Source organism: Narcine bancroftii, chromosome 4 (assembly GCF_036971445.1).
Source record: "Narcine bancroftii isolate sNarBan1 chromosome 4, sNarBan1.hap1, whole genome shotgun sequence".
NCBI classification, from domain to species: Eukaryota; Metazoa; Chordata; class Chondrichthyes; order Torpediniformes; family Narcinidae; genus Narcine; species Narcine bancroftii.
In genome coordinates, this window is record NC_091472.1 from 58797529 (window position 1) to 58825043 (window position 27515).

Here is a 27515-nt window from a genome sequence, read left to right on the forward strand (position 1 = left end):
ACAGAAAATAAATTAAGGCATCTCCAAGTGTTCGCTTTTTGGCAAAAATAGTTGAGCTTTATTGAAAAGCTGATTTTTTTAATAAAAAAGAATCTATGGACTGTAATTCATACAGACAGTTCAAAAGTTAGAACATTATTAACATTCTCTAAACAGCAGGCAGACTCTTTCAGTCAACATCCGCTCAGCTGCCGCAGGCTGTGATCCTGTACGTATTGCCTAATTTTCTTCAGTTTTTCCTTCTGAACTTTGTATCCCAGATGGAAGATGGTGACGAAATATTTGCAACCTGAATTGAGAGACAAAAAACAGTAGCAAAGATTAGAAAGAGTGGGCCGTGTTTAGATTGTACTGTTGAACTGTCAGCTCAGGAACTCAGTGTTTCTTCATGTAAATGCTGGTGTTCTGAAGTTACTGAAACATCACAGCTGGACTGGCTGTTCGCATGTCCCACTATTAGACTCTGCATGGAGCTCAAAGGCACGGCTCAATTTGCCGAGATTCCCCAACCCTTTAGGAAGTGGGGGAGGTTTGGTCTAATCTGATCATGGAAATCAAAAGACTAGATAAAATCAGGCAGCATCGATGAAAAATGAGAGAGCTCATTAAACACAGAGAAGGACCTACAAACCTATTAATCGCAAAAGAAATAAAAATACAGCTTTAAGGAAGAAAAAATATTTTTAAAAACTTTACTACATGTAGAATCTCAATGTTTTAGGTGATTAACTTATTTTTAAGAATAATTTATGAATGCTTTGGAAGTGTCAGCAATGTCCAAATGCACTCTAAAACCTTCACAGTTCATAGAGAAATCATGTGTCAAAAATTCTCCTGAGCAGGAGAACCATTTTCGGCATATCCACATTGCAAGAGGACCGATCACTGTGTAAGAGAATACCAATTAGGTCCAGGTTGCTTCCTGGTGGAGCAGTGGGAGATCTGATCAGTGAGCACATTGTGGGCTGCACTTTGCAAAATTCTGTTAATTTATTCAGAACGCATTGACAAACGAATGAAAATGCACAAGCATCAGAGAGGTGCAAGCTTGTTGCGTTGCTCCTCCAACGTACAACGGTAATAGGACATCCTATCTTTGATACTCATCCCTCTCACCGATGAAGTCAAGCATGCCAAAATGCCTTCATCACCACCCTTCCTAACCATGTCACCACTTTCAGGGTACTGTACCCACTGATCCATATAGTCTGCTCTACTTTAGTCCCTATGGCTCTAGAACCACAGGATGGACAAGGATTGATGCTTGCTGGAAACACACAAAGGATTAATTCTTGCTGAGATTCCCCTGCATTACAAAGGCAGATGAGGAAAAATGGTTAATCTTCTCAGATATAAGGCAGTAATTTCAGGGGAAATAAGAGACAGTGATAGTGTTTCAACATTATTTCGCTTAAGCTTTAATTAAGCATTTCCACAAGTTTCTATAGCAATTTTATAGCAATAAAATTAAAATTTAAAATAAAAATGGTATTTAAAATATCTTTGCCTGCTGGAGACTACAAAAATTTGCAGCTGGCAAAATATGGGACAGATTTTTAAAAAAATATACAGGCTGTCAGCTTTCTCACCGTAATACAAGGAACATGCCACCACTTGGGTCATGAACCAACAGGAAGTGCTTTAGGCCAGAAAGATAAAAACCTCTGCACCCAGACCTTGTGAGCACAGCAATAAAGAGGGATTAAAAGTCAGCAAAAAAAAAACTGGCTAACTGGTTATTATGATATAGTTCCCTTAATAATGTGTGGAACAAAGACATTTTTTTCCTTTATTTGCCTTTTGCTTCAGAGGAACAATTAAATTTGCAAAACAAATTTAAATTTGTAATCAAACAATTCACATGTGATTAAAGTGCACATTCCAGAATTTATTACTTGTGTACCATGTAGAAACTACAGCGCTCTTTGTATATAGTTCCCCCGTCTCAGGGAACCATAATTTTTGGGTCAGTTAGTTTCACAGATGTTTATGACTACTCTGGTACATTTAATTGCTTTTTTGGTGCAGGCATGAGAGCTAGGCTTGCTTCCAAGCTTTTGATCACCTTTGGCATCTGTAGTTGCCATATTTCAACACCAGGACTATAGCTGCACCAATGAAAGTCAAAGAAGCCATTATGAGGTGGAAAAACAAGAATAAAATAGTAAGGGACATTGTCCAAACCTTAGCATTACCAAATTCACCTGTTTGGAACAACATTAAGAAGAAAGAGAATACTGGTGACTCAGTAATCACAAAGGACCCAAGGAAGATCTTTACTACCTCATCATAATGAAAAATCCCCAAGTACCTGTCTGGCAGATCAGAAACACTCTTCAGGAGGCACATTGGAATGTGTCCACAGAAAACTTAATGAACAGAACTGCAGAGGCTACAAAGCAAGGTCCACACCACTGGGAAGCCATAGAAACAGGATGGCCAGATTTCAGTTTGCCATGAAAAAAAAGCCTGTATAATTCTGGAAAAAGGTCTTGTGGACAGATGAGACCACAATTAATGTGTATCAATGTGATGGCAAGAGCAAAGTGTGGTGGCGTTAAGGAATTGTCCAAGATCCAAAGCATACTGCCTCATCTGTGAAACATGGTGGTTTGGGGGGCGGGATACCTGGGTATGTATGGCTTCCACAGGTACTGGCGCACTTATCTTCATTATTGATACAACTGCTGATGGCAGTAGCAAAATAAATTCTGAGGAATATCTGCTCAAATTCTCATCTGATCAGCTCTGATCAAGTTCAAGTAAATGCCTCCAAACTCATTGGATGGCACATCACCCTACAGCAAGACAATGATCTAAATATACTGCTGAAGCAACAAAGGAATTTTACCAAAGTTTAAAAACTGGAAAATTCCTGAATGGCCAAGTCAGTCACAGTCAATACATACATACATACAAGGGATATGCAACAAAGTTCTCGCCAACATTCATTTGTGCTCCGTTCTGGTCGACCAGTCATATCTTGGAATGGATGTATGTTGGAATTGCCCTTTAGGGACTACTATCTACAAAAGGTGCTTGGAGGCTGGGTGACACTCATTATTCATTTGGGCCAGTATTGTAAAAGACGAAATGTGTGCATTATTTGTTTGTCAGGGTCCGTAGGCTAGGCACGGCCATCTTGATTCCTGTCCACATGTGTGTTCGCGTATTGGAGTTCAGTTGGCGCATGTGCCAGAGTTAAGGGCACAAATTCAATATCGTTAGGATGCTCAACTTTCACACATGCACCAACTGAAGACTCACACATCCAAACAGAAATCAAGGTGGCTGCACCCAGGCTACAGACTCCAGGATGCCAACTAATAAGTATGCACATTTTGGCTCTTCACATGCCCTGTATCCCTGTTATAGTTTGTCAAATACAACATAAACCATGCAAATTTCATATTTTTTTCTTTTTTTAATTTTGGTCGTATGTCCAGATGGTCATAAGTCACATGGGTCACAAGTTGGGGACGACTTGTTCTTTAATATACCCTAAAATAAGGGGACTATGTATTTAAAAAGTGGTGTAATTTCTACATGGTCAAACCAAAAAGTATACAAATAACCTTAAATAAAATCTGGAATGTGCCCTTTAATCACATGTAAATTATTTGATTACAAATTTAAAACTAAGGAGCACAGGGGCAAATAAAGGAAAAAAAAGTGTCTTTGTCCCAGACATTATGAAGGGCACTGTAGTTAGTCTTTCAGGTGGCTCCGTGGAGGGGAGGAACCTGCTGATGCCACAACGGTTAAATGTTTTCAAAAAATGTGACTGAAAATAAAGTAAAATACTTTAATGTTTATATATTCATGCAAGTAAAGTTTGTTTAGTGTAGTATTTTTGTCGTTTAAACTGTTTATTCTTAATGCAGGTTTATTAGTTAGGCATTGCAAGAGAAAGGCTCAAACAACTTGAAAATACACTTATCCAGCATTTACCAATCCCCATAAGTGCCAGATACCAGGGGGTTTTACCATACATTAAAATATTTTTGGCGTTTAGCTTTGTCCTGCTGTTAGGCTGATTAGATGTCCATTGAGCAAAATTCACCAAGAACCCAGGAGAAAGAAAATTCCAAAGGATTAATGGAATTCTATTTACACATAAAACAACTTTAAAAATGAATGTATTTAAAACATTAAATCAAAATGAGTATGCCTATCTATGTGGTTAAAGATATCTTCAAGGTGACATCTATTCAATCATTTTTCTGCACAATACTGCATTTCCAATAGTTTGAACTGGCCATTTTTTTTTTGAACCTCCATTGGTCCAGGGAAGCTTTGATTTACCTTTCCCCATTAGGATTCCTGCAATCGTCGCTTTCCTGCAAGCATAGCTTTCATTTTCTTCAAAATCCTTACGTGCACGATACTTGCTGAATTGTAAGGCAGGCCACCATTCTTGCCTCGACTCCCACTGCTCTTTAATCCAGTCAGAATAACCTCTACAAATGGAAAGAAACCAGCTTCCTTAAAACGTGTTTTTTTTTTTTTAAAATGAGAACATTTGAATTGTTTAAACATTTCCAGAGTTTCCTCCTCCTCTACAACAGAGGATCGTTCAAAGCTAGAGCTGAAAAGAACCCTCATGAGCGAACAATTAGTTTAACTCTTCCATCATAGCAAGTTGATAACAACATTGCAGATTGTTCTGCTAAAGATTGTTGACTTGTACCTACTGTGAAACACGAAACAAATAGATCACAGCCTTGAAACACAGTTGTCTTGGGTGTCGGTTCAGCTCAGCGGCACTGCTATTGATGACAAAAATCAGAAAGGCACGTTCAAGCCTCACCTAAGATCTGTGCAGAAGCAAAGGAGAGAAATGTACAACCATAGAAAGATTTTTTTTAATTTCCGGCCAGTTCTGATGCATAATAATCTATTCACAATATTACAAAAGGTTTTGATATTGCTGTGTTAACACAAAAGATTAATTTCATCATCAAAGCAGCTGGTAAGTTCTTTTGCTGTATTAAAACTGATCAATGCATCTGGCTAATGCTGCAGCAACATCAATCACTTGTTACTACTAATAAACTGGTCACAATCATGCCCTTAATGATCTTAAATGTGACCAACACCTCAGAGAATTTAATATCCCAGAAATAAGACATCGATCAGATTGAATGTCTTGTGTAGTTCATCTAAAATTCCTAAAGGTCTTATTATTTTTCTTCCAACTCTCAGCATCGACCGTTTGCAAAGAAGTGCTGAAAGCTGAAACCAGCAGAACATTTCACAAGGATTTCAACATCGGATTATAAAGATTGCTTTGATCCCAGAATTTTATCCTGCTTCTGCACAGGCTGCATCTCATACTTGTTTCACCCATTTCAAGTATCAGAGGCTGGAAACATGGAAGGCAACCCAAGAACTGAAGCATTTGATGTCCAGGTGTGTAAATGACAATTTTTTTCAAGCTCTCAGCCAAATCTTAGGGTGGAGAGTACTGTTACTGCATTGACACAAAAGAAAGCGCCGGAGGACTCGGTGGGTCAGGCAGCATCTATGGAAGGCAACAGAGTTAATGCTTCAGACCTTAACCTGTCATTGAAAATTGCAAGGGCAGGAGCCTGAATAAAAGGGTGTTCGGCAGTGGGGGGAGTAGAGCGAGGAGCACAGGCTGGAAGGTGATTACAGGTAAGAGAGGAAAGAAGTAGCAAGAAGCAAAAAAAAGGTTAGGGCTGAAGAGATATTCGGGTAGGAGGAAGGAATGGAAGGTTGTGGGGAGCTGGAAGAAGGAAGGTATGGGTGACAAGCTGGTGGGGGGGGGGGAAGGAGAGGAAAGAGGAAAGACAGGAGACAAAAAGCAAGGGGGAGGGGAGAAGGAGGTTGAGAAAGCAAAGGGGAAAGTTACCAAAAATTGGAGTAGTGAATGTTGATGGTAGCTGGTTAGAGACTGCTAAGATAGAATACAAGGTGTTGTATTACAGGACAAGAAATAATGGTATCAGAAGCAGAGGGAAGAAACAAATCAAACAGCCCCTCATTTCTTGCACTTGAAAGAATGAAAAATTACTGGAATTTTGTTTGATGCAAAAATTTTAAATGCTGGTTAGTTCTTACACACAATTATTATTTTTATGCCATCATTCAAACAGATCATTTGTCTGCTTTCAGGTTCCATGCAGCCTTTTTGAAACACATTAAAATAAAGCATACAAGACAGAGCAAAGCATTGCTACAAGCATCCTCAAAGATTTTAGCCAAAACTCAATTCTAAGTCAAGCTTTTGTAAAGGCTCATCCCAGACCCATTTCTATAGGCAATGTGAAACAGACACCGCAGTTTGCAATACTGACTGAACAAAGGAAAAAAATACCATATATGCCTGCGTACAAGACAACTCGTGAATAAGATGACTTCGTGAATTTCCCACACCCCAAAATGCAGACTTTGAGCTATACCTGCTGTACAAGACTATGCCAAGTCTTAATGTCCCAATAGTCCTTTAGCAACCATCCCGCTGGCCAGTAGAGCGACACTGTCACAGTATTTTCAAACTAAGTTACCCAGTAAAGGTTTACATTTTATGAGTATATTTTTAAATAAACCACTATTGGCTCCTTTAACAGGATGGTTAAAGTCTGTACCGAGCCGACGGCTGTCAGACTGGGCAGATGGACCCTGTGGAGGAGTGCTGAAACTTTGCTATTAAGGTTCAGATTTTAGACTTGACGCGGAGGAGCACTGAGACTTCTCTGTCAAGGTTTGAATTTTATACTTGATGTACAAGATGACCCATGGTTTTGCGGTGACACTTTTAAAGTTCAAGTCCTGTCTTATACACCGGCATATATGGTATTTAATGTTTGCAAGTATACGTACTGGGCTATCGCCTTCTTCATTTGCTTCAGTAAGCATTTCCAAGTGTTGTGGTCTCCTTTCCAAGTGGGGAAATCCAGCAGACTGAAGAGAACTGTTAGCGCTTCCTTATGGTGACGACTTCTTTCTGAAAAGGACCATGACCACATGAAATAGACTTCTGGTTTTATCACTTAAGATTTCTTTTAGCTAATCACATTCGATATCAAACATCACAGTGGCCTGTAAAAAGTACTTTCATTGCACACTCAGGTGACAGGGGCTCACCTTTCAGGATGGCCCAGTGATGCAGCAAATAGTGACGCTGCCTCACAGATTCAAGGACCCATGTCTGATGCTGGGTGTGGAGCGGGGCATATTCTTAGTGGGCTTCACCCCAAGTACTCCAGTTTCCTTTCACTTACCAAAAGAAAACAAACTTTTCAAATAAATGGTTCACCATTAGCTGCCCTACTGTGGGTTAATACTGGTGCTGGAATGCAACAAAATGACTAATGAGTGACCAAAAACAAAAATAACCGAGCATTCAACAGTGATCAACATTGATCAAACTCATAGGTTGCCTCAACTATTTTCACACAGACTGGCAATCCTTAGGCAAGGTGTATAAACCAAGAGGGAGATGAAATTATATCACTTATGGGATGAGATAGGCAAGAAAAAGCGAATTGGTTCAAAGCCACAAGAAAACAAGTTGGGCAATGGGAGTGATGGGATTCTCGGAGCTGGCATAGTCTCAATAGGCTAAATGCCCCCCTTCAACATCATAACATACAAAACAATGATCTTCTAAATGAGACATTAAACTAAACTATGCTGCAAAAGACATTATTCAAATGAGAAGCTTCCTCTAGACAAATATAGATGTTTGAACTTCAGGGAAACAGAGTTATGGAAATTTGTGTGAAAACAAAGAATGCTTTTGAAGAGCAAGAATCTGATCTGTCACACCTTACTGAATGGCAGTGCATACTCCAGAGAAGTGGTTCTCAACCTTTTTCTTTCCCCTCACATACCACTTTAAGTAATCCCTATGCCATTGGAGTAAGGGATTGCTTAAGGTGAGATGTGAGTGGGAAGAGACGGTTGAGAATCACTGCTCTAGACCCAATTGTTACTGAAATATTTTGCTTGAGAAAAATTGTCATTGGCCCATTTCCTTTGGAGTTATGAAACCATGAACATAACAAGCCAATTAGGTACAATTAAAACAGTGATTTTCATCCTTTTTCTTCCAACCCACATACCACCTTAAGCAATCCCTTACGAATCACAGTGCACCAATGGCATAGGGAATACCTAAAGTGGTATGTGAGTGGAATTGTTTGAAAACCACTGATGGCCTGATCCTAATTCATTCAGTTTTCCAAGCATTTTGGTCTTCATACCTTACTCAGGCAACGTGGCTAAATTGGATCATCCTACTTTTGATTTATTTGCTGCCCATGAGACCTTAAATAAAAATGAATATGAAAATGGTGTTGCTGTAATGGCAGGGCTGTTGCAGGTACAGAACTGGGGAGAGCAGGGAGTGGCGATACAGTCCTCCCATGGGGTCCAACCACCCAGTCCAAATGTCATCAGCTCCATACAGGTTTTAAACTACTTGCGAATGGAGCCAACGATGGTTCTATTTAGAAATTGTGCGGCTCTGCAGATCCAAGATGGCGGCCCCCATGATCGGCCGCAGAGAAGTGGTGCAACAGAAAACGGGGAGAACACCCCTTGTTTGAGAAGGAGAAGCAAAGGAGATGACCACGAGGTGGTGACTACGCCGGATGACCAGTGAGGGGGGGGGGGTCTGCGGCTGAAGAGCACATGGGCAGCAGGCTCTTGTCAACTTGAGGTGAGGCACCCATGCAGGCAGCAGGCAACTGTGTTCAAGGGATTCAAACCAAGCTGTGTCTGCTGGAGACTGGCTCAAGACTGGCTGAAGGGGTACCAGGTATTGGAACCGGGATGCAAGAGGGCACTGAGGTTTCCTGATTGTGTCAGAAGTTCGGATCTGGTTTGGACTGGACTCTGCGTGGCTGTAGGGGCTGCGGGAGCACTGGAGGCGAATCCATGGATTCACAGTTACTATGAGGGGACTCTCTTTTGCTTCTTTCTCTGACTGTAAGCGGTGCTCCAGGCAATTTCTACTGATGGCGAATTTGTCTGCCTTACAGTAGAAGAAAGCAAATTCCATGCAAGATTGCTGTTTTATTACATGACAATAAAAGGAATCTTGAATCTTCTTGTGCACACATCAGACATTACATCTGTTGAAATCACACCAGAATTACATTTTAATACTGGTGCTAGAATGGAACAAAATGACTAATGAGTGACCAAAAACAAAAATAACCGAGCATTCAACAGTGATCAATATTTCAAGCCAAATCCTATTCCACCAGCCCAAACTCATAGGTTGCCTCAACTATTTTCACACAGACTGGCAATCCTTAGGCAAGGTGCATAAACCAAGAGGGAGAAGAAATTACATCCACTTACTTGACTTCAGGAGGAGTGAATTAAATTCCAACATTAGTTCATGAGAAGGAGCCAGATGATACAAAACCTGAAAAGTCGACAGAAACCATTCAGTAAAACCACCACCAGAGCAGTACAAAACATACTGCATGTGAATTTCCTCTTCCACAATGTATTTTGTAATTAGCCAAAGTACACAAAATTAATAAATGTTACACGTATAATAAACAAGTCTACAGAAACACAGAGAAATATGGCACAAATGTCAAATCGACCCCAAGTCAGATGTGTAGATTGTGATCCTATCAATTTTCCTAAATTCAAGAGTGGGGAAAAAAAACACAAGGGATTTTAATACTTTAGTACTTTAGGGATATGCTCATCAATGGCAAGGCTAGTATTCATTTTCCATCCCTGAGTGTTCTTGTTATGGTAGTGAGTGGCATTTTCTTGAACTAATGCTGTCCATAATTTCATCCACACTGCAGTGAAGCACAAGGACAGTTTACAGAGAGCTCCCAAAAAAGTGAGTTAGGATTAATGGAGACAAAAAAAAACTGCTCAAGGAGCTCATCTGGAAGAGCAGCAGCTCTGGAGGTTAGGTTGAGACCCTGCATCAGGAGCTGTGAATTATGATGTGTGTGAACAGGTTGGAGGTTATTAATATGCTGGAGATTTGAGGCGCAAAGCAAACCTTAAAAAATTAAATCTTACACAAGGTCCTTTCCTCTGCCCTCTCCTGTCACAACAAAGAATGTAAATTATGGAAAATGTTTGAAGGTGCAATGATCGTGTTCGGGCAAAGAAGGCAGTCATAATAACAAAAACCTGAAGACCCTCATCTGGCATTATTCCAGGTAGGGTTGTCCTTTAAATGCTGAAGTATATTTTATTCTCAGGTTAAAATGTATTTCTAAGCCCTTGCTATTTTGCCAAAATGACATGGTGTCCTATATGATGCTATGGTGCAGGTCAGCAATCTCCTTCCATAAATGTACTTTACAGGTGTATGAATTACCCAGATCAAAATCTGGACATGTTTCAACACATAAAATACTCAATTCTGATTTTTTTTAAAATATAAACAGAAGCTCATTGTGCCACTCAAAAATGCTGGGCCATAGTACAGAATAAAAAAATTCTACTAACACTGAGGATATCAAGCAATATCAGTGAAAAAAATAGAGTTCATGGTTCTGACTAATGACCATGCATCAAATTTTAAATATAAATTTAGACATACAGCATGGTAACAGGCCATATGAACTATAAACAAAAAACCTAAATTGTTGAAATAAAGGTTGCTTTAAACACTCAGGGTTTGATGGTCCAAGTTTGTTGGTCCAATCTAAGTTAGTCTAAGGTCAACTTACACAATCAAGTGGAGACCCAAATGAATAAATGGGATTGAACATCTATCTCTGTCTGGCAAATCCTGAGTTGCCATAAGAGTGACAAGTAGTACAAGCATTTCCTCTGGGGTCACAAGAGAAGGACTTGCAGTTGCTAGAATCTTGAGCAACGCAATCTGCTAACAGTGGATTTTGGATCTGCAAATCTTACCCTCAGTACTTTCACCAGTTTTTTGGGTGGGCTGCCATGTCTCTTCAGAAACTCATACAAATATACATGAGCGTTCGGATTTGGAGGGAATCTGCTATCAGAAGCATAATTATTCAGCACCTTCAGGGCTTCCTCAGAACCATCATAGAAGTCAAGCAGCTGAAATACAGAACAACACAAATTACTAAATAGTTTATGATAAATGCAGCTTCTTTTGGTCTTTAATTCCAAATAAATAGAGATCAGCTACACAAATTCTCATCGATATTTCATAATTCATAAGGCAATCTTTACTCAACCATTTAGGTATTCATTCTGATTCTAAGAGATGAAAGTAATGTATCACTTGAAGAGAAAGCCTACACTGAATAGTCAGAACATCTCCTCTGACAATATTAAGATCAGGAAACTATCAAAAGAGAGAGAGAGCAGAAACTCAGAGATGCAAGTTGAAAAGTTCAGGAGGGATGAAGCAGAACCAGTACCCAAAATCATGATCCCAAAGTACGACAACAGGAATAAATTAGACTTGGTTGGTGCAAGTACTACTGGTAAGAGGGGCATTAGAGAAACTTCTATCAGGTAGCAAATGTGATCAGCTTTCTGAGCTTAAGGCAGTCATATGGCCCATCTATCCAATGGAAAGGACACAGTCCAATGATCCCAAAAAGCCAATTTGATAAAGAGGAAGTCAGCCAAGTTGCCTGTTCTTTGGCTCAGTAGTACATCAACAAACACAAAGGTTTTTCCCATGATCTATTTTGGTAGGCAGTAATTGACAGTGCACTGAAAGTGGAAATGAGTTCAACAAGATGCTGGGATCAAGCGCAATGCACAAAAAAATGCAGGTGAAATTCAGGGGGTCACGCAGCTTCTGTAACCGGAATGATGGTCAAATACCCGATTAAAAAAATACGTATTTGGGGTAAATCTAAAATAAAAAAAATACTGCAAACACTCAGTAGATCGAACCACATCTTGTAAAAACAAACAATAAATGACTACGACCCTTAATCTGAAAGTCACACATTTCCAAACTTTCCAGCGCTGGAGTATTTCTGTGTGAGGAGCACCATCTAGTGGTCACATACAAAACTAGCATTTAAAATTAAAAACACACATTGTTGGAGAGACTCCGCAGGTCAGTGTCCTTTACATAGCAAAGACAGAGATACATTATGGTGTTTCAGTAATGAGCCCTTCATCAAAGTATGAGAAAATTCTGCCAGGCATCCAAACAAAAGAATGGGGGGGGGGTGGTGGCAAAGATGATAGGTGGAGAAAGGAGGGAGGAAACTGCAGTGATCAGGGAGAAGAGGGATGGATGAGTGGGTGGGTAGAAGAACTGGAAAGACAGGAAAAAAGGAGGGGAAAGAAAAGGAAAGCAGATTTAGTGGAAGGCAGTAAAGTCAATGTTAATGCCTCCAATCTGCAGGTGGTCTGAATGGGAGAGTACACAAGGCCATGGACAGACGTGAGCGTGGGAGTGTGATTCAGAATTGAAATGGTTGGCCACTGGGGGTGGGGGTCTCTGTGGTTGCAAACGGAGAGAATGTGCTGAGCGAAACTATCCCCCAGTCTGCGACCGGTCTCTCGGATGTAGGTAAAGCCTCAAAGGGTGCACCAGATGTAGTAAATAAGTCCTCTGGATGTACAGGTGAAGCAAAGATGTACGAATACATTCAGTGCACCCTTTGTGGCATTCTCTACATCAGTGGTTCTCAACCTTTTTCTTTCTGCTCACATACCAGTTTAAGTATTCCCTATGCCACTGGTGCTCTGTGATTAGTAAGGGATTGCTTAAGGTGGTATGTGAGTGGGAAGAGAAGGTTGAGAATCATTGCTCTAGACCCATTGTTACTGAACTATTTTGCTTGAGAAAAATTGTCATTGGCCCATTTTCTTTGGAGTTATGAAATCGTGCACATGAGTCAATTAGGCATGATTAAAATAGTGGTTTTCAAACTTTTTTCTTTCCACCCACATACCACCTTAAGCAATCCTTTACTAATGGCCTCCTGCCACCTGGCAGCCCAGTTGTCATACACGAGTAGATAAGTATGTGTGGAAAAAGGTTGAGAACAACTGCTCAACATCGTGTCTGTTTTTCCATTTCTGTGAATCACAAAAGATTTCAGAATGTGTTGTAGGACTTCAAAAGGCCTGTCGTAAATGGGCTGAAGTGGTTTCCATACAGCATCATGCCGAAGAAACATTGTAAATCACCTGGCACATACACTGTAGGTGACACATGTCAACAGTAGGTCTGAACTATCATGTTTTCCCAAAGACAATCGACACAACTCGTTGGAACATAGAGTGCTGTCCCTGGACTCGGATTCACAAACTCACCAGGCAAATTCAGTGTGGTGCCATATACCATCTTTGCCATTGAACATCCAAGATCTGCCTTTAAAGCAGTACACACACCAAGGAGAATCATGGGCAAAAGTTCACTCCGTAGATGCTTCACCACCTATTGTCAATGCTGCTTTCGATTGATGTTGGAAATGCTCAATGAGGCCATTCGTCCATGGATGTTGAGCCATAGTCCAAAAGATCAGTGAGAGCATGGAACAACGCCAACTTGAACTGAGACCCTTGGTCTGTTGTAAACGTGCCCGGAACACCGAAAGATGGAACTCAATGAAACACGAAAGCTTGTGTGATCATCTCTGGAGAAATGTCAGTGACAGGAATGGCCTCCAGCCACCTCATAGCCCAGTCATCATACACAAGTAGATAAGTCTATTCTCTGGATGGCAGAAACTGGCCTACCAAGTACAGGTGTACATGATGGAAACAGGAATCAGAAAAAACAAAATCCCCCAGCTTGGATTTTGTGTGTCTGAAGACTTGAGCGTTGAGCAGGTCCTTGCTCATAATCCAACATCCTATTTAACACAAGGCCAGATAAAACATTCCATAACTAGTTTGATTGATACCCTTCTACCAGGATGTGACAGGTTATGATGTATCTCAAAAATCTCCCACCTCAGTGCCACCAGGTCTCCGGTGGGGGCGGGGGGCAAAATTGCAGACCAATGTTCCACCCGATTCATCCAGGCTCACATCTTGTAGATGGAGACCTGTGTTGATTCGGTGATACCAAATGAGATTGGGATCAGTGTGTTGTGCACGAAATAGATGGCCGTAATTGTTTGTAAGGTGTCAATGTCGCACCTGGACAGGGGATCAGCCACGGCATTTGCCTCACTTCAGATGTGCTATATGCCTGAGGAAAACTGTAAGATGAAGTCCAAGAGCTGAGTTTCTTGAGGCGAGTGGAGGTGCACAGAATGGGTAATAGGCTGGTGGTCTGTATAAATGGTGGAAGGGCAACCTTTCAACAAAAACCTAAAATGTTTCACTGGGAGTTAGATGGCCAGTTCTCGACCAAACATGCTATATTTTGCCTGAGCCGGAGAGCTTGGCTGCAAAAAATTGCCAGAGGTTCCAATTGCATTTGAACCCATTCTCACACGGTGCTGACGGAGGCATCTGTTGTGAGAGCGCAAGGCGTTGGGCTTTTGGTGTACAAGCATTGTGGCATTCGCAAGCGCAGTCTTCACATAGTTGAAAGCACGCACGGCATCGTTTCTCAAACTCAATGGTCTTTTAGAAATGGATTTGTCAGATCCTTTTAGTTGTTCAGTAAGGGGTAATGGAGATGCTGTGGCATTCGGCAGGAAACAACAGTAGACATTTATCATCCCTCAGAAGCAACTGGCCAAACGAAACTGATGTAGGAAAATTTCATATTTCTTGCACTTTTGTTTCATCAGGCAAGATCCCATGCTGCATAACTCTATGTCCCAAAAATATAAGAACAGCAGCACCAAAAATGCCTTTACTCAGATTGATCACAATATCAAATTCATCAAGTCTCTGGAATACTGATACAAGATGGTGCTTATCAATATTCCAGCACGTGTATGTACTGCTCTTCTTCATCCACACTCGCTGCTAGAATATTGTTGATAGTAGAGTACGTGGTCCATAAACCGCTGGAACGTCTGAGCTGCATTCTGCAGACCGTACTGCAGACCAAATGTGCCGAAAGGGGCAATTACTGGCTTCTTGGCAACAGCTGATGGTTCTACAGGAATCTAATAGTAAGTACGTACTAGATCTATTTTCACAAACACATGTTTGCTGTGGAGGTTCGCTGAGAAGTCTTGTAAATTAGGAATATTGTATCAATCAGGCACAGAGGAATTGTTGAGGGCATCATAGTTACCACAGGCCGCCGATCCCCTGGAGATTTTTTTGGAACTATATGCAAAGGAGATGCCCAGCAACTGTCAAATCTGTGGAATATGCCCAGTTCTTGCATGTGTATGAATTCAGCTTCCGTGATTTATGAGTAATCTAGGAGTCCGTGTTGCCACTGGAGGGCCCCAGGTCTCTATGTAGTGGGTTAATGCACGTTTAATGACTGTATGGCTCCCAAAATGGAGTCGACTCTCTTTATTCCGTTCAAACACAACACTGAATTCCTCACCCCACCAAACACCACAAGTTAAACCCCTCTGATCTTCTCATTGGCCCTCCATCACATGGGTGATCTTGACACTCTCACTCTCCATCTCCTGCATCTGAGATCCATCACGTAAGCAGGCTCCTGCAACAACCCATGGATATGCGCTAATACTCCCGCCGAATCTTGTGATCTCAGAAAATGTGATAGCTAATCTGCACTCCAAGTCTAAAACACTCAGTTTAGTGTCCTAATAAAGAACAAGGCTGCCAATCACATCATTTCAATAGCTGGTTTCAACCGTGATCAAAAGGAAGACTGAGAAAATATTAAAATCCTTTCTAATGTTTAACAAGCACAAGATCGTTTAAGCTTTTATGAAGTTATGGTTTAAGCACGCAGACACTTACATTGATATAGCAGAGTATAAATGGATCCCAAACACCAGGATTTTGAACAGCATCATGAAGTCCAATGGAGGCTTGTCGGAAATACTTGTGCATTTCTTGTGCTATACTTGAATCGACGACATCATTAGCTAGGTTTAAAGAACACATCATTATTTCTTGGTGGAGAAATAAAAGTAGCAAACTAAAATTTGTATGGCATGTTTAAACACAAACACCACTTCCTGAGGCAATGATCAAACTATATTCCACGTCAGGCCTTTGGATGAGACCACCAGGTGAAGTTATGTGGTTTAGTTAGGTGGAAAGCGTTGAGGGGGAATAACCACGGAAAACAACTGCGAGGTTGGGAATAGAAAACTTTGGTATATTCTTTCCGAATCAAGAATGGAAGAAAAACTCATCTCAGTTTCATGTCACAGTATGGAAGAGAGTATGCTCAGTGTGGAAAGGGTCAGGAAGGACAAGCAAAGTGATTTATTGCCATTGCCATGGTGGATATCATCTGTGACACTGATCAGGATTGGTACAGTAAAACTTGCAAACATGGGGCCATTTCACTTTCACTGAACAATACGACCTAAAGAAACACAATGGAGAAAAAAAAAGATATTTTGCACAGTATGTTAAAACTCAAAAATTCTAATTTCAATTTGCCATTCCACTTCACGATGCAAGCAACTAATCAGATTTTGCTAATTTAAATATCCTTAAGCAGCTGTGAGCCTCAAATTTTACCTTAGCTTTGTGTTGCCTGCTAAATAGTATACCAGGATTGTTGATTGCAGCAAGCAACAGCGTTCCAGCCTTGGTCTAGTGCCCAGGAGAACAGGACCAGTCCCATCTACATACAAGCAATTCCTACCGTCAGCCAACTTCATCAACATTCCCAGATTTTTCAGAAACACTCTCTCCTTTTGCACACTGGTGTTCAAGGCTTGATAGCTTGACAGAGAGCCAGCAGTCAATAAGGTTAGCTAACATAGGCACAACATCAATCACGCCACTAAATTCAATAGGTTTGGAGCTCAAAACTGTACCACACCAGCAAAAACCAATGTTTGTAAAAATCTAATTTGCGGGAAGACATGCATTTGTTGTGAATGCAAGCTCCAATTACAAGTGATCCACGAATTCCCATTAGATCCATATAGGGCAAATTACTACAATTATGGCCATAGGCGTCACTTACCCTTCTCATGAACAAAACAATTCTTTTTAGCCCAGGTGTAATAATCAAGCAGTGCCCTGTAGCCCTGGATGAGTTTAAGCACTTCTTGCTGAGCTGTTGATTTTTCTCCATATCTCCATGTTTCAGCTAATGACAGTTCCCTATAGGCTTCATCCATCTTTCCATTACACAGCAGGTGGAATGCATGCTCCAAGCAGGCCTTGGGAATGAACAGTAGCAATTACAATTGGTTCAATGCAGCAGGATGGGCTCAGCACTCAGCCGAGTTTGAGCTCTTCACATGACTCGGACTCAAAGCAACAAAGCGAAACGCAAAAGTCTGCAGACGTAGAAATGCTGGAGGAACTCAGCCGGTCCTGCAGCGCCCATAGGGGGTAAAGATTTATTACTAATGCTTCGGGCCTCAGGTCCAAAATGTTGGTAATATACAGTACGTTTACCTCCTATGGACACCGAGACCGTCTGAGTTCCTCCAGTACTTCTGAGTGTTTTGACTCAAAACAACCAACAAATTTGGAGCCAACAGAACAAAGCACAGTTCAGTTAATGCCCAAGTGACTGAAATCTGACATTAAATAAAAAGTAAAGCAAGACTCAAAGTCAGGCGAGTTTACGTTTATTTCCTAAATAAAAACAGGAGAAAAGATTCCTGTCCTGACCTACAGAAAAATACTAAACAGAAACATTAATTGAGACAGAACTGATCTGTGACAATTCCCAGTCTGGAAACTTTGTGCCACAGATGTTGAAATTAATCACAGCAGTGCTGTTTGTACAACCAAGAATAATGCTACACAAGTCTGAATGTTCACGTCGTCACCTTTAGGTAATGTTTCATTCCAATGATTTTCATTTTCCGAGTGAATAATTCAACATCCTCCACGGAGCTATTAGGATGATGCTGAAGTATTGTAGTCCCCATCCTCCAAATGGCCTGAAGTATCACAAGGAAGAACAATGAATATAACAGATATAATCTTGCCTATACTGAAGTCTTCATTGCAAAAATCAAAGTTTAAAAAAAGCCCAGAAGCTTTGCAAGGTTGTCAGTACAAAATCTACAATTGTAAATTCCTACTCAATTCACATGCCAGGTACAACACAAGCGTACATTTTACTTGCATCTTTCTAAGAAACCTAATCCCATGAGCAACATATTCTAGTTTTCCTAATGCATGCTTTTCTTGAATATTCAACTATCAATTCCCCATGAACTGTACAAAATTGAATTTAAAAGAGATATGCAATGGGAAGGCCATCATTCGGTACATTAAAGATGGAGGTAAATGGGGTATTGATGAGGAAGGCAATCAAGAATGGGATTGAAAAGGATAGCAAATCAGCTATGGTGGAATGGCAGGGCAGACTTGATGGGCAAAATGGCCTAATTCCACTCATAAATCAATGACCCAAGTATGACAACAGGCAACCTCAGTGTTGCGGAGGAGTTTACGGCAAAGCAATTCCCACGTAATAAACAGATGCACTCCGAGAGGAGGCATTTCTCTCACGTTAAGCCATTTCATCACGATGGCAAAGTGACTCATTTCCATTAAATTACAGCTTCAGCCAATATTCAATGAGAATGAAACAAATTTTGTCAGTATGCATCTTAAGTTTCTCGATGCTGTGGAGCAATGAGATTTGGATTGGATATCACCAAATTGATTGGGTTGGCAGTTATAGCAGAATTCCTCCTCTGCTGTGCCCTCTCCGGTCAGAGGATATACGAACAGACATCCTGCTCTTCATAAATACGTTTTTCTGATGTGCAAGGCTCGCAAATTCAGAAAGAGTTCAGGAAGTGGGAATTTCAGGGACATGATTTGAGGACTGGGGTCATGGAGAAAAATGGAATAAGAGTTCGGGGGGGGGGGGGGGGGCAACAGAATAAAGTGCTGCGACTTGATGGGAGTACAGGACTACTTTAAAGGAGCTAGCCACAGTTACCATGGCGCCCTGAAGTGAAGCATACCAGATGAAACATCAAGTTGAAGAGTGCAGGCATCACTGTACTTTAAGACATCTGCTTGAGAGTGTGGTAAAGGACACAGCTTTTGATTGCCAATGAATCAAGGCAGTGACACCACACCCAAAATTTAATGCCCCAAATGAGTGGCTGAACATTAAAAAGGATGACATTTTTGGTTTCTTTGACATTTCTTGTTCATTTATTCCCACTCCAACAAAAATTCTGTAAGAGAGAATTTTATTCCACATCTTAACAATTTTTGGTCTTGATTTGTGAATTCTGAAAGGATAGCTTGTACTTAGAAACCATAAAATGAACACATTACAAAACAGTTGCATTAAAGGACCAATTCTGATGCTTAGTTATCAACTTCCCGTGGCAGGCACGGTTATTATATCCCAGTGAGGGTCATCAATCAAATTGCTTGTGAAAATTCTCACTCTCCCCATTAGCGTGGTACTTGCACTTTTTCATCTTGCATTCAAAATTCAACATGCAGCAAATATTGCTGGTATGTTATGTGCAGAGATGACACCAGAAGTCTAATCTCATCCCATCCTAAAGTTTGAAATAAATTTATGAGAATTCTGGATTTTATCACAGAACGTGATCAAGAGGTTGCAAGATTGTTGCAGAAACCCAATTGGGTCAAGCATCATTTCAGGAAGGAAATCATTGTCCTAATTTAACTGCTTTACATGTGACCTTCAATCCTTTGTTGTTCAGCAAGCTGTTCAGTTTCAGGAGATACTTTTCCAGGCCCGCATCAGAGACCAGGCCCACAGTGACAATACCTACAGGTGATTAGGATAATACAATGCCAAGGTTTCTGGATTTCTTACCTTACAGGCTATTCTCTGATTTCGAGGAGAGGTGTCTTCTAAAGTTTGGAAGTAGTTGGTCATCAGTTCTGCAGCAGTCTGCCAGTCATGATACAATACGTCTTGGTAAATCTGCCTCAAACAGACTTTGGCTGTTCTTTGGAAGCCGCTCTGCTTTCCATCTTTAATATCTGTATGTTAGAAATATAGTCATCAACAGCAATATGTTTGTGAGAGATGAACCCAGTGTAAAATGGCGCAGCCACACAGTTCTACTGCTGAAACCAAGAATAGTCCTATAGACGACACAGACTTAACTTTACAAACAACTCTATTATGTTCTTTTTCTATCATCTCTCCTCCATCTTCATACAGAGCATCTCCCTTCTCCATCACTGTCTACAAGCTCTCTGTTTGCAATCTAACCTTTCACTTGCTGTTCTCTTCCATTTGGTTCCCTCCCCCCCAACCATTCTAGTTTGAAGTTTCCTGAGTAGCCTTAGCAAATATCCCTGCCAGGATCCTGGTCCCCTGGGATTCAAGTGCAACTCGATCTTTCTGTACAGGTCACACCTACCCCAAAAATGGTCCCAGTGATCCACAAACTGGAATCCCTGCCCTTTGCTCCACCTCATTCTATTCCTGCTCTCACTATCACGTGGCACAGGCAGTAATTCAGAGATTACTCCCTTCGCGGTCCTTCTTTTCAACTCCCTTCCTAACTCCCTGTGCTCACTTTTCAGGATCTCTTCTCTATTCTTCCCTATGTCATTGGTACCTACATGTATCATGATCTCTGGCTCATCTCCCTCTCACTTTAGGATATCTTGGACATGAGCAGCAACATCCCGAACCCTGGCACCAGGAGGCAAACCACCACCCGGTTCTCCTTACTGCGTCCACAGAATCCCCTATCTGTCCTCCTAACTATTGAGTCCCCTATGACTATTGCCCCCCTCTTCCTTTCTGAGCCACAGGGGCTGACCCTGTGCCAGAGGCACAGCCACTGTTGCTTTCCCCAGCCAGGCTGTCCCAACCATTAGTACTCAAAGAGGAGTACCTATTATTGAAGGTTACAGCCGCAGGGATCCTCTCTAGTGCCTTACTCTTCCCCTTCCCTCTCCTATCTGTGACCCATTTGTCCTCCTCCCGGTGTGACCACCTGGCTGTAACTCACATCTACGATGACTTCACTTTCCCTGACCAGAGCGAGGTCATCGAACTGCAGCTTCAGTTCCCTAACAGTCCCTGAGAAGCCGCAGCTTGGCACACCAGGCTAGAAGACTCCAGGACCTCCCACATCCGACATGGAAAACAGCAAACTGCTCTCACACTCATCTTTTCTCTTCCCCCTTTCCTCAAATGCTTGGCTTAGTGTTTAACAAGGCACTTAGTGATTGACTAATAATGCTTATAGTTAACGTACATTGTACATCTACACTGAAATTCTTATTTGTTGCAGCTGAACGGGTAATTTGTATTAAAAAAAGTAAACAACCAAATTTTTTGAAAAAGACAATACACAAGGTAAATATTCACAGCAATCAATGCGAAAACAAAGTGACTTGCAATAGTGTACACAATTTTTGCATGATTAGTGTTACAAGGGAGGGCAGTTAAGGAGTACAAATAATTGGGGGGAAATCAGTGACACCATTAATGTAGCTTGTCCTCTGGAGTATGATTTGAATATGCAACATATTCATAATGTGCATACAGAATCTCTAATTTCCCTTTGCAGTAAAAATATATATTTAAAAAAAAATGATAGTTTATTGTCATACACACAAGATACATTTTCATGAAATTCTTGCTTGCTGTGCCAAAAGGGTACTTTTTAAAATAGAAAAACAAGTTCAATAGTTTATATTTCATTATTGTATGGAAACAGATAAATACTAAAGATGGATAGTAAAAATTCACATTTACAGCAAGGCAAGAAAAAAAAAAGTAGTTTATGGTTGTTGAGGAGAGTTCAATTACAACTTTTACATCGATAGGAAATGTTTAGAGGAATGTAGGCCAAACAAGCAACTAGAACCAGCTTAGCCAAGCAACTTGACCAGCATGGATGAAGGGGTCCCATTTCCATGCTGCACAACTCGAAGAAGAAAACAGCAGTGATAATCATGACGGTTACAAGGAAATGGGAGTGGGTAAAACAGTAGATTTGTCCTTCTTGCTCAGGATGAGAGCTTGGAGGTTCATGAAGTACCTTAGCAATTTTTGCATGGCTTACTGGAGGTGATACACACTGCAGCCACAGTGCACTTGAGCGGAGAGAATGCTTAAAATATTTGGTGGTGGAGAGAGTCAAGTTTATTGTCATCTGATGGTACAAGTACAACCTGCCAAAACAGCGTTCTTCAGTCCTCGATGCAAAATATCCAGACACACCACCAACCATGACGCACATACAAACAAGAAATACATATGCAGGATTTATTTCATCCAAATAAAAATTATTTTGCACATATGAGAATATCAGATGGTTTGTGTGAGCAGCTCCTTTAGTCATTCAGCATCCTCATTGCCTGTGGGAAGAAACTGTTCCCCAGCCTCGAGGTGCTGGCTCTGATACTCCTGTACCTTTTGCCCGACAGGAGTAGCTGAAAGATGCTGTGTGCAGGGTGGAAGGGGTCCTCAATGATTTTTTGTGCCATCTTCAGACAACAGTCCTGGCAGATCACGTCGATGGGGGCGGGGATCGTTGTCTGAAGAGGGAGTTGCTGTTCAAACAAGCTGTTATGCCCTAGCTGTGCTCAAATCCAAGCAAGCAGAGACAATTCCATCATATTCTCAACTTGAACCTTAGATAGTGAACAGCTTCAGAAAGTTGGGAGGATATTTTGGCACAGAATAATCAGATAGGACTCAGAAAACACAGGGCATGTGCACTTACCTCAGGCAGCCGAGATGGGTAGCAAACTTTATACTTCAAGACTTAATCAGAGAGAAGCTATTTATCCTATCAAAATGATTCCTTTGAACACTCTTACACATCCTTTTAATCACATGTACTGTATTTACTGATGTTCTTATATACAGGCCTTTGCTCTTGGACACTCCGTACAATTGTGTCAAAATATAAATAGCTCACTGAGATGGTCATACTTTGAAATTGAAGTACGCAGGTAGGCAGATGCAAATGGATTTCTGGAAGGGAACTGTATGCCCAAGTTTTCTCCACATCAAGAGAATAGTTCCTTTCTGCCATCAACTTCTCTACTTCATCATCCATTGTCAGCCCACCTTCGACGTGAAGTTGAGATAGCCTGGAAGTTAAGACATGATTTTTAAAGCAACAGGAAAGCAACTCACAAACCTCCCCATCTTAGTTTCCCCGGACTCAGAAAAGCGGGTAACATTTTAAGGCTCATTCCACCCCAATCAGAATCTTTTCTCCTTCTCACCTCAGGAAGTTCCACAACTATGAGATCACTAGATTCAAGGACAATTTGGTTCTTGACATCAGACGTCAGTATAAACTTTGCACAAATGTTACCTTTGCTCTGTTCTAACTGATCTCTCTCTCTGTAACTGTGCTATGGTTTTAACTGCTGTTGTTTGTATGGGTATTGTATGAGCTGTATTGCAAAATGTTTGGCCTGGAAGTCAGCCTGAAGAAAACTGAGGTCCTCCATCAGCCAGCTCCCCACCATGACCACCAGCCCCCCTACATCTCCATCAGGCACACTGAACTCAAAACGGTCAACCAGTTTACCTACCTCGGCTGCACCATTTCGTCTGATGCAAGGATCGACAAAGATAGACAACAGACTCGCCAAGGCAAAGAGCACCTTTGGAAGACTACACAAAAGAGTCTGGAAAAACAACCACCTGAAGAAACACACAAAGATTAGCGTATACAGAGCTGTTGTCATACCCACGCTCCTGTTCGGCTTCGAATCATGGGTCCTCTACCGGCATCACCTACGGCTCCTAGAACTCTTCCATCAGCACTGTCTCCGCTCCATCCTCAACATTCATTGGAATGACTTCATCACCAACATTGAAGTACTCGAGCTGACAGAGTCCGCAAACATCGAATCCATGCTGCTGAAGACCCAACTGCGCTGGGTGGGTCACGTCTCCATCGCCTTCCCAAGATCGTGTTCTATGGCGAGTTCTCCACTGGCCACCAAGACAGACGTGCACCAAAGAAGAGGTACAAGGACTGCTTAAAGAAATCTCTTGGTGCCTGCCACATTGACCACCGCCAGTGGGCTGATAACACCTCCAACCGTGCATCTTGGCGCCTCACAGTTCAGCGGGCAGCAACCTCCTTTGAAGAAGACCGCAGAGCCCACCTCGCTGACAAAAGACAAAGGAGGAAAAACCCAACACCTAACCCCAACCAACCAATTTTCCCTTGCAACCGCTGCAACCGTGCCTGCCTGTCCTGCATCGGACTTGTCAGTCACCAACGAGCCTGCAGCAGACGTGGACATACCCCTCCATAAATCTTCGTCCGCAAAGCCAAGCCAAAGAAAGAAGAAAAAGAAAGAAATTGCTCGCACAATGAAATTTCTCTCTGCACCATAGTATGCATGACAATAAATAATGTCAAAAAACAAGTAATAATTGGCAAACAGCAGTATTAGACTCAATTTTATTGAATTTACATATAAAATAATCCAAAGGAATGACCATATTTGACAGCATATAGGATTCCCCCTCCCCCAATATTTAGGGTGAGATTTCAGGAAAAAAAAAGTTGTTTTAGTGTATTTACCTTCACTCACCTTGATGGAAACCCTCCAGCCTTGTGGGGGGAGGGGTCTTCTTAATTTTTAAATATATGTATTAGAAATAGAAGTTGATTTATAGTAATGTAACATATCTGAATTTTTGTATTTATAAATATTTTTATTTCAATGGCTTCATTGCCTTTAACTTGCCAATTCCAAACTACAAGGACAACAATACAAAGTTTAATGTGCCTTAAAGAGAGGGTGAAAACAAATGTACTGTAATAGAGTTTAGCAGTTGTACAGTCTTGTTTGTATATACTGTATATTGGGAGAATATCACCCCTTTGGAGCCTCTCAACACTATCATGTTGACAAGGAGTCAGCTCAAATTATTCAAAATTCAAAGAAGGGAGAACAAGTTTACTCAAATGTTCTTCCTAACCATTCTGTAATGGAGGATTTAGACCAGCTTATGCAATACATGACCAGTAACCTAATGTGAGTAAAAAATTGTGCTGTTAAACTTTCAAGCCTTCTTAGTGTTTATGAAAACCTCTGATGGTACAATGAGGACATCACAAGTGATTCTCAACCTTTTTCTTTCCACTCACATACCACTTTAAGTATTCCCTATGCTGTAGATGCTTGGTGATTAGTAAGGGATCATTTAAAGAAGGAGGCGGCGGCCCCGGCAGTATGGTCCGACCTAGGTAAGAAATCTGCATAGGAGAAGGCCACTCCGATATAAAACCTACGACCCAAGGACCTCGCTGCCACGTCCCAGCTTGCTTGGCCACGGCACACGAACCATGGGTGTAAAGGGTGGGGCCAGTACTGCGCACACTGCAATCCATCTAAAAGCTCCTTTGCGCAGGCCCGAGGACAGGTCCACGTCCTCCCCTATTGCTGACGTGGACATTTCACCTCCATAAATCTTCGTCCGCGAAGCCAAGCCAAAGAAGATGCAAGAAGGGATGTCATCAGAAGACATAACCTAAATTCCACCATGGGGCCCAGGGATGCAGTTGAATAGGAAGACAATAAATCTAATTTACACCACGAGGCCCAGGATGCATATGAATTAGTAGACACATCTAAATACCACCATGAGGCCCAGGATGCAACAGTTGACTTTTGTTTGTCGCAGACTGTGAAAGATAATTAAAGCATTTATTGAAAGAGATAAGCTATATGAGTAAACAATTTTTGCTGCTGATATTTGAGACTCTCAGAAAGGTGGCAACATCTCTCAGCAAGAAGAATAACTTCTAGAGTCCAGCCAACGTCCCGGTCCGGGCCCTACCGGTGCCCAGACAACCTACTACGTGTTCAATCATCGCCTCGCAGTTGGGACCAGTCCAGGCATTGAAAGTATAATTGGGAAGGGCTTGCATGTTGTAGTGTGAATTCAGCTTTAGATTTAGTAATAAAGACTTGCATAAACTGAACTGCTCTCGGCGTGTGTGTCTATTTTCTTTCAGTAGCTCGAACACTGTGACCAATCTAAAACGAACAGAGTGAGAGGTACAAGTTTACCCAAGACAATTGGCGTTGCGAGCAGGATTGGTCTCAAGATGTTTCGCCGAAAGCAAGAGGTGAGCCCTGAGCAGTTCTTGATTCCAGGATGGAATCTCATAGAGACCTATAAAATTCTGACAGGACTGGACAGAATGGATGCAGATGGGATGTTTCCAATGATGGGAAAATCCAGAACCCGGGGCCATGGTTTGAGGATAATAGGCAAACCATTTAGGACCGAGATGAGGAGGAATTTCTTTACCCAGAGGGTGGTGAATCTGTGGAATTCATTGCCACAGAGGGCAGTAGAGGCAGGTTCATTAAATCTATTTAAGAGGGAATTAGACCTATTTCTTCAGTATAAGGGTATTAAAGGTTACGGAGAGAAGGCGGGGACGGGGTACTGAACTTTAAGATCAGCCATGATCTCGTTGAATGGCGGAGCAGGCTCGAAGGGTCGAATGACCTACTCCTGCTCCTATCTTCTGTGTTTCTGTGCCTGAACTGCTCTCGGTGTGTGTGTCTATTATCTTTGGTAGCTTGAACACTGTGACCAATCTAAAACGAACAGAGTGAGAGGTACAAGTTTACACCCCCCACCCCAGGGTTGGGAAACCCTGCTGTAGAGCATTGTCGACCTTTTCCTGTTTAAACTCTGGAAAGGGATTTCATTGAACAGCTGAAACACAGGTTATGGACCAAACTCTTCTGAGCCCAGAGCCTCCTACCATCTCAGATCATTCCAACGCGTTAGCGATCCTCTGCAAATAACAGCGTTACCTCCATTGAACGCCAAAGTCCTGAGTGCGAAACGCTACTTCAAAAGCAAAGTCACGAGAACGATACCTTCCAGCCCTATTAAACGTCCAACACTTGAAGAAGGAGGGCCCCGCCGCCGCCGCCGCCTGCAGTCAGAGCCGGGGAAGAAGGCCGCACACCCCTGAACGCCGCACGGACGCCATCTCCTGGTGGGCGCCGGGAACGACTGGAAAGCCGAGGGCACGGCCGCCATCTCCTGGTGGGCGCCGGGAACGACTGGAAAGCCGAGGGCACGGCCGCCATCTCCTGGTGGGCGCCGGGAACGACTGGAAAGCCGAGGGCACGGCCGCCATCTCCTGGTGGGCGCCGGGAACGACTGGAAAGCCGAGGGCACGGCCGCCATCTCCTGGTGGGCGCCGGGAACGACTGGTCCTGGTCAGGTTCAGAAAGAAATCCAGATCAAGACGATTAGGAGGAGGTTGGAGCGTTTTACATTAAACCTACCAATTAAACACGCGGGGGATGAACCCACGCTTCTTTTGAAAAGTGATAAACATCAACATAATTTCACTTAAAATCCCCATTTCTCAGGAATTGCAACTTGTATGAAGTCACTCCCATGTTCTACATTCAGGGAGAGACTTTTGAGACATTAATTAGGACCTTTCAAGCTGCTGTGTAAAATGGGGTTAATCGGGCAAATTGCTCGGTTAGTGCCCCACTCACGTGGCAGCTTGAAAGGGTCCAACCCGGTCAGGATGGTCTAAATCTAACCTGGTCCCTGACCAACCTCA

The 27515-nt window shown here is 41.9% G+C and overlaps 1 protein-coding gene across 5 annotated transcripts; it reads right to left on the minus strand.

Annotated features, from left to right (window-relative positions):
- Positions 1-30: 30 nt before the first annotated feature.
- On the minus strand, positions 31-27027 carry taf1a (TATA box binding protein (TBP)-associated factor, RNA polymerase I, A). Of its 5 annotated transcripts, none has more exons than XM_069931375.1 (11): positions 26809-26897; positions 22865-23025; positions 19772-19941; positions 17778-17891; positions 16958-17156; positions 15769-15896; positions 10879-11037; positions 9337-9403; positions 6847-6970; positions 4306-4460; positions 31-289 (listed from the first exon to the last, which is right to left on the minus strand). In XM_069931375.1, the coding sequence occupies exons 2-11, from the start codon at positions 22989-22991 to the stop codon at positions 174-176; spliced, it is 1359 nt and encodes a 452-aa protein (XP_069787476.1). In that variant the 5' UTR covers positions 22992-23025; positions 26809-26897; the 3' UTR covers positions 31-173. The 5 variants fall into 5 exon arrangements, with proteins under 5 accessions (XP_069787476.1, XP_069787475.1, XP_069787477.1 ...); XM_069931374.1 differs by having other exon boundaries at positions 26743-26894; XM_069931376.1 differs by having other exon boundaries at positions 26691-26894.
- Between the last annotated feature and the right edge of the window lie 488 nt (positions 27028-27515).

Coding starts and splice junctions, on each gene's coding strand:
- taf1a (XM_069931372.1), bottom strand. Junction 17,157..17,777: donor GAATGAAACATTACCTAAAG/GTGACGACGTGA, acceptor TTCATTCCCAAG/GCCTGCTTGGAGCATGCATT. Junction 15,897..16,957: donor TTGTTTTGTTCATGAGAAGG/GTAAGTGACGCC, acceptor CTTTAAACCTAG/CTAATGATGTCGTCGATTCA.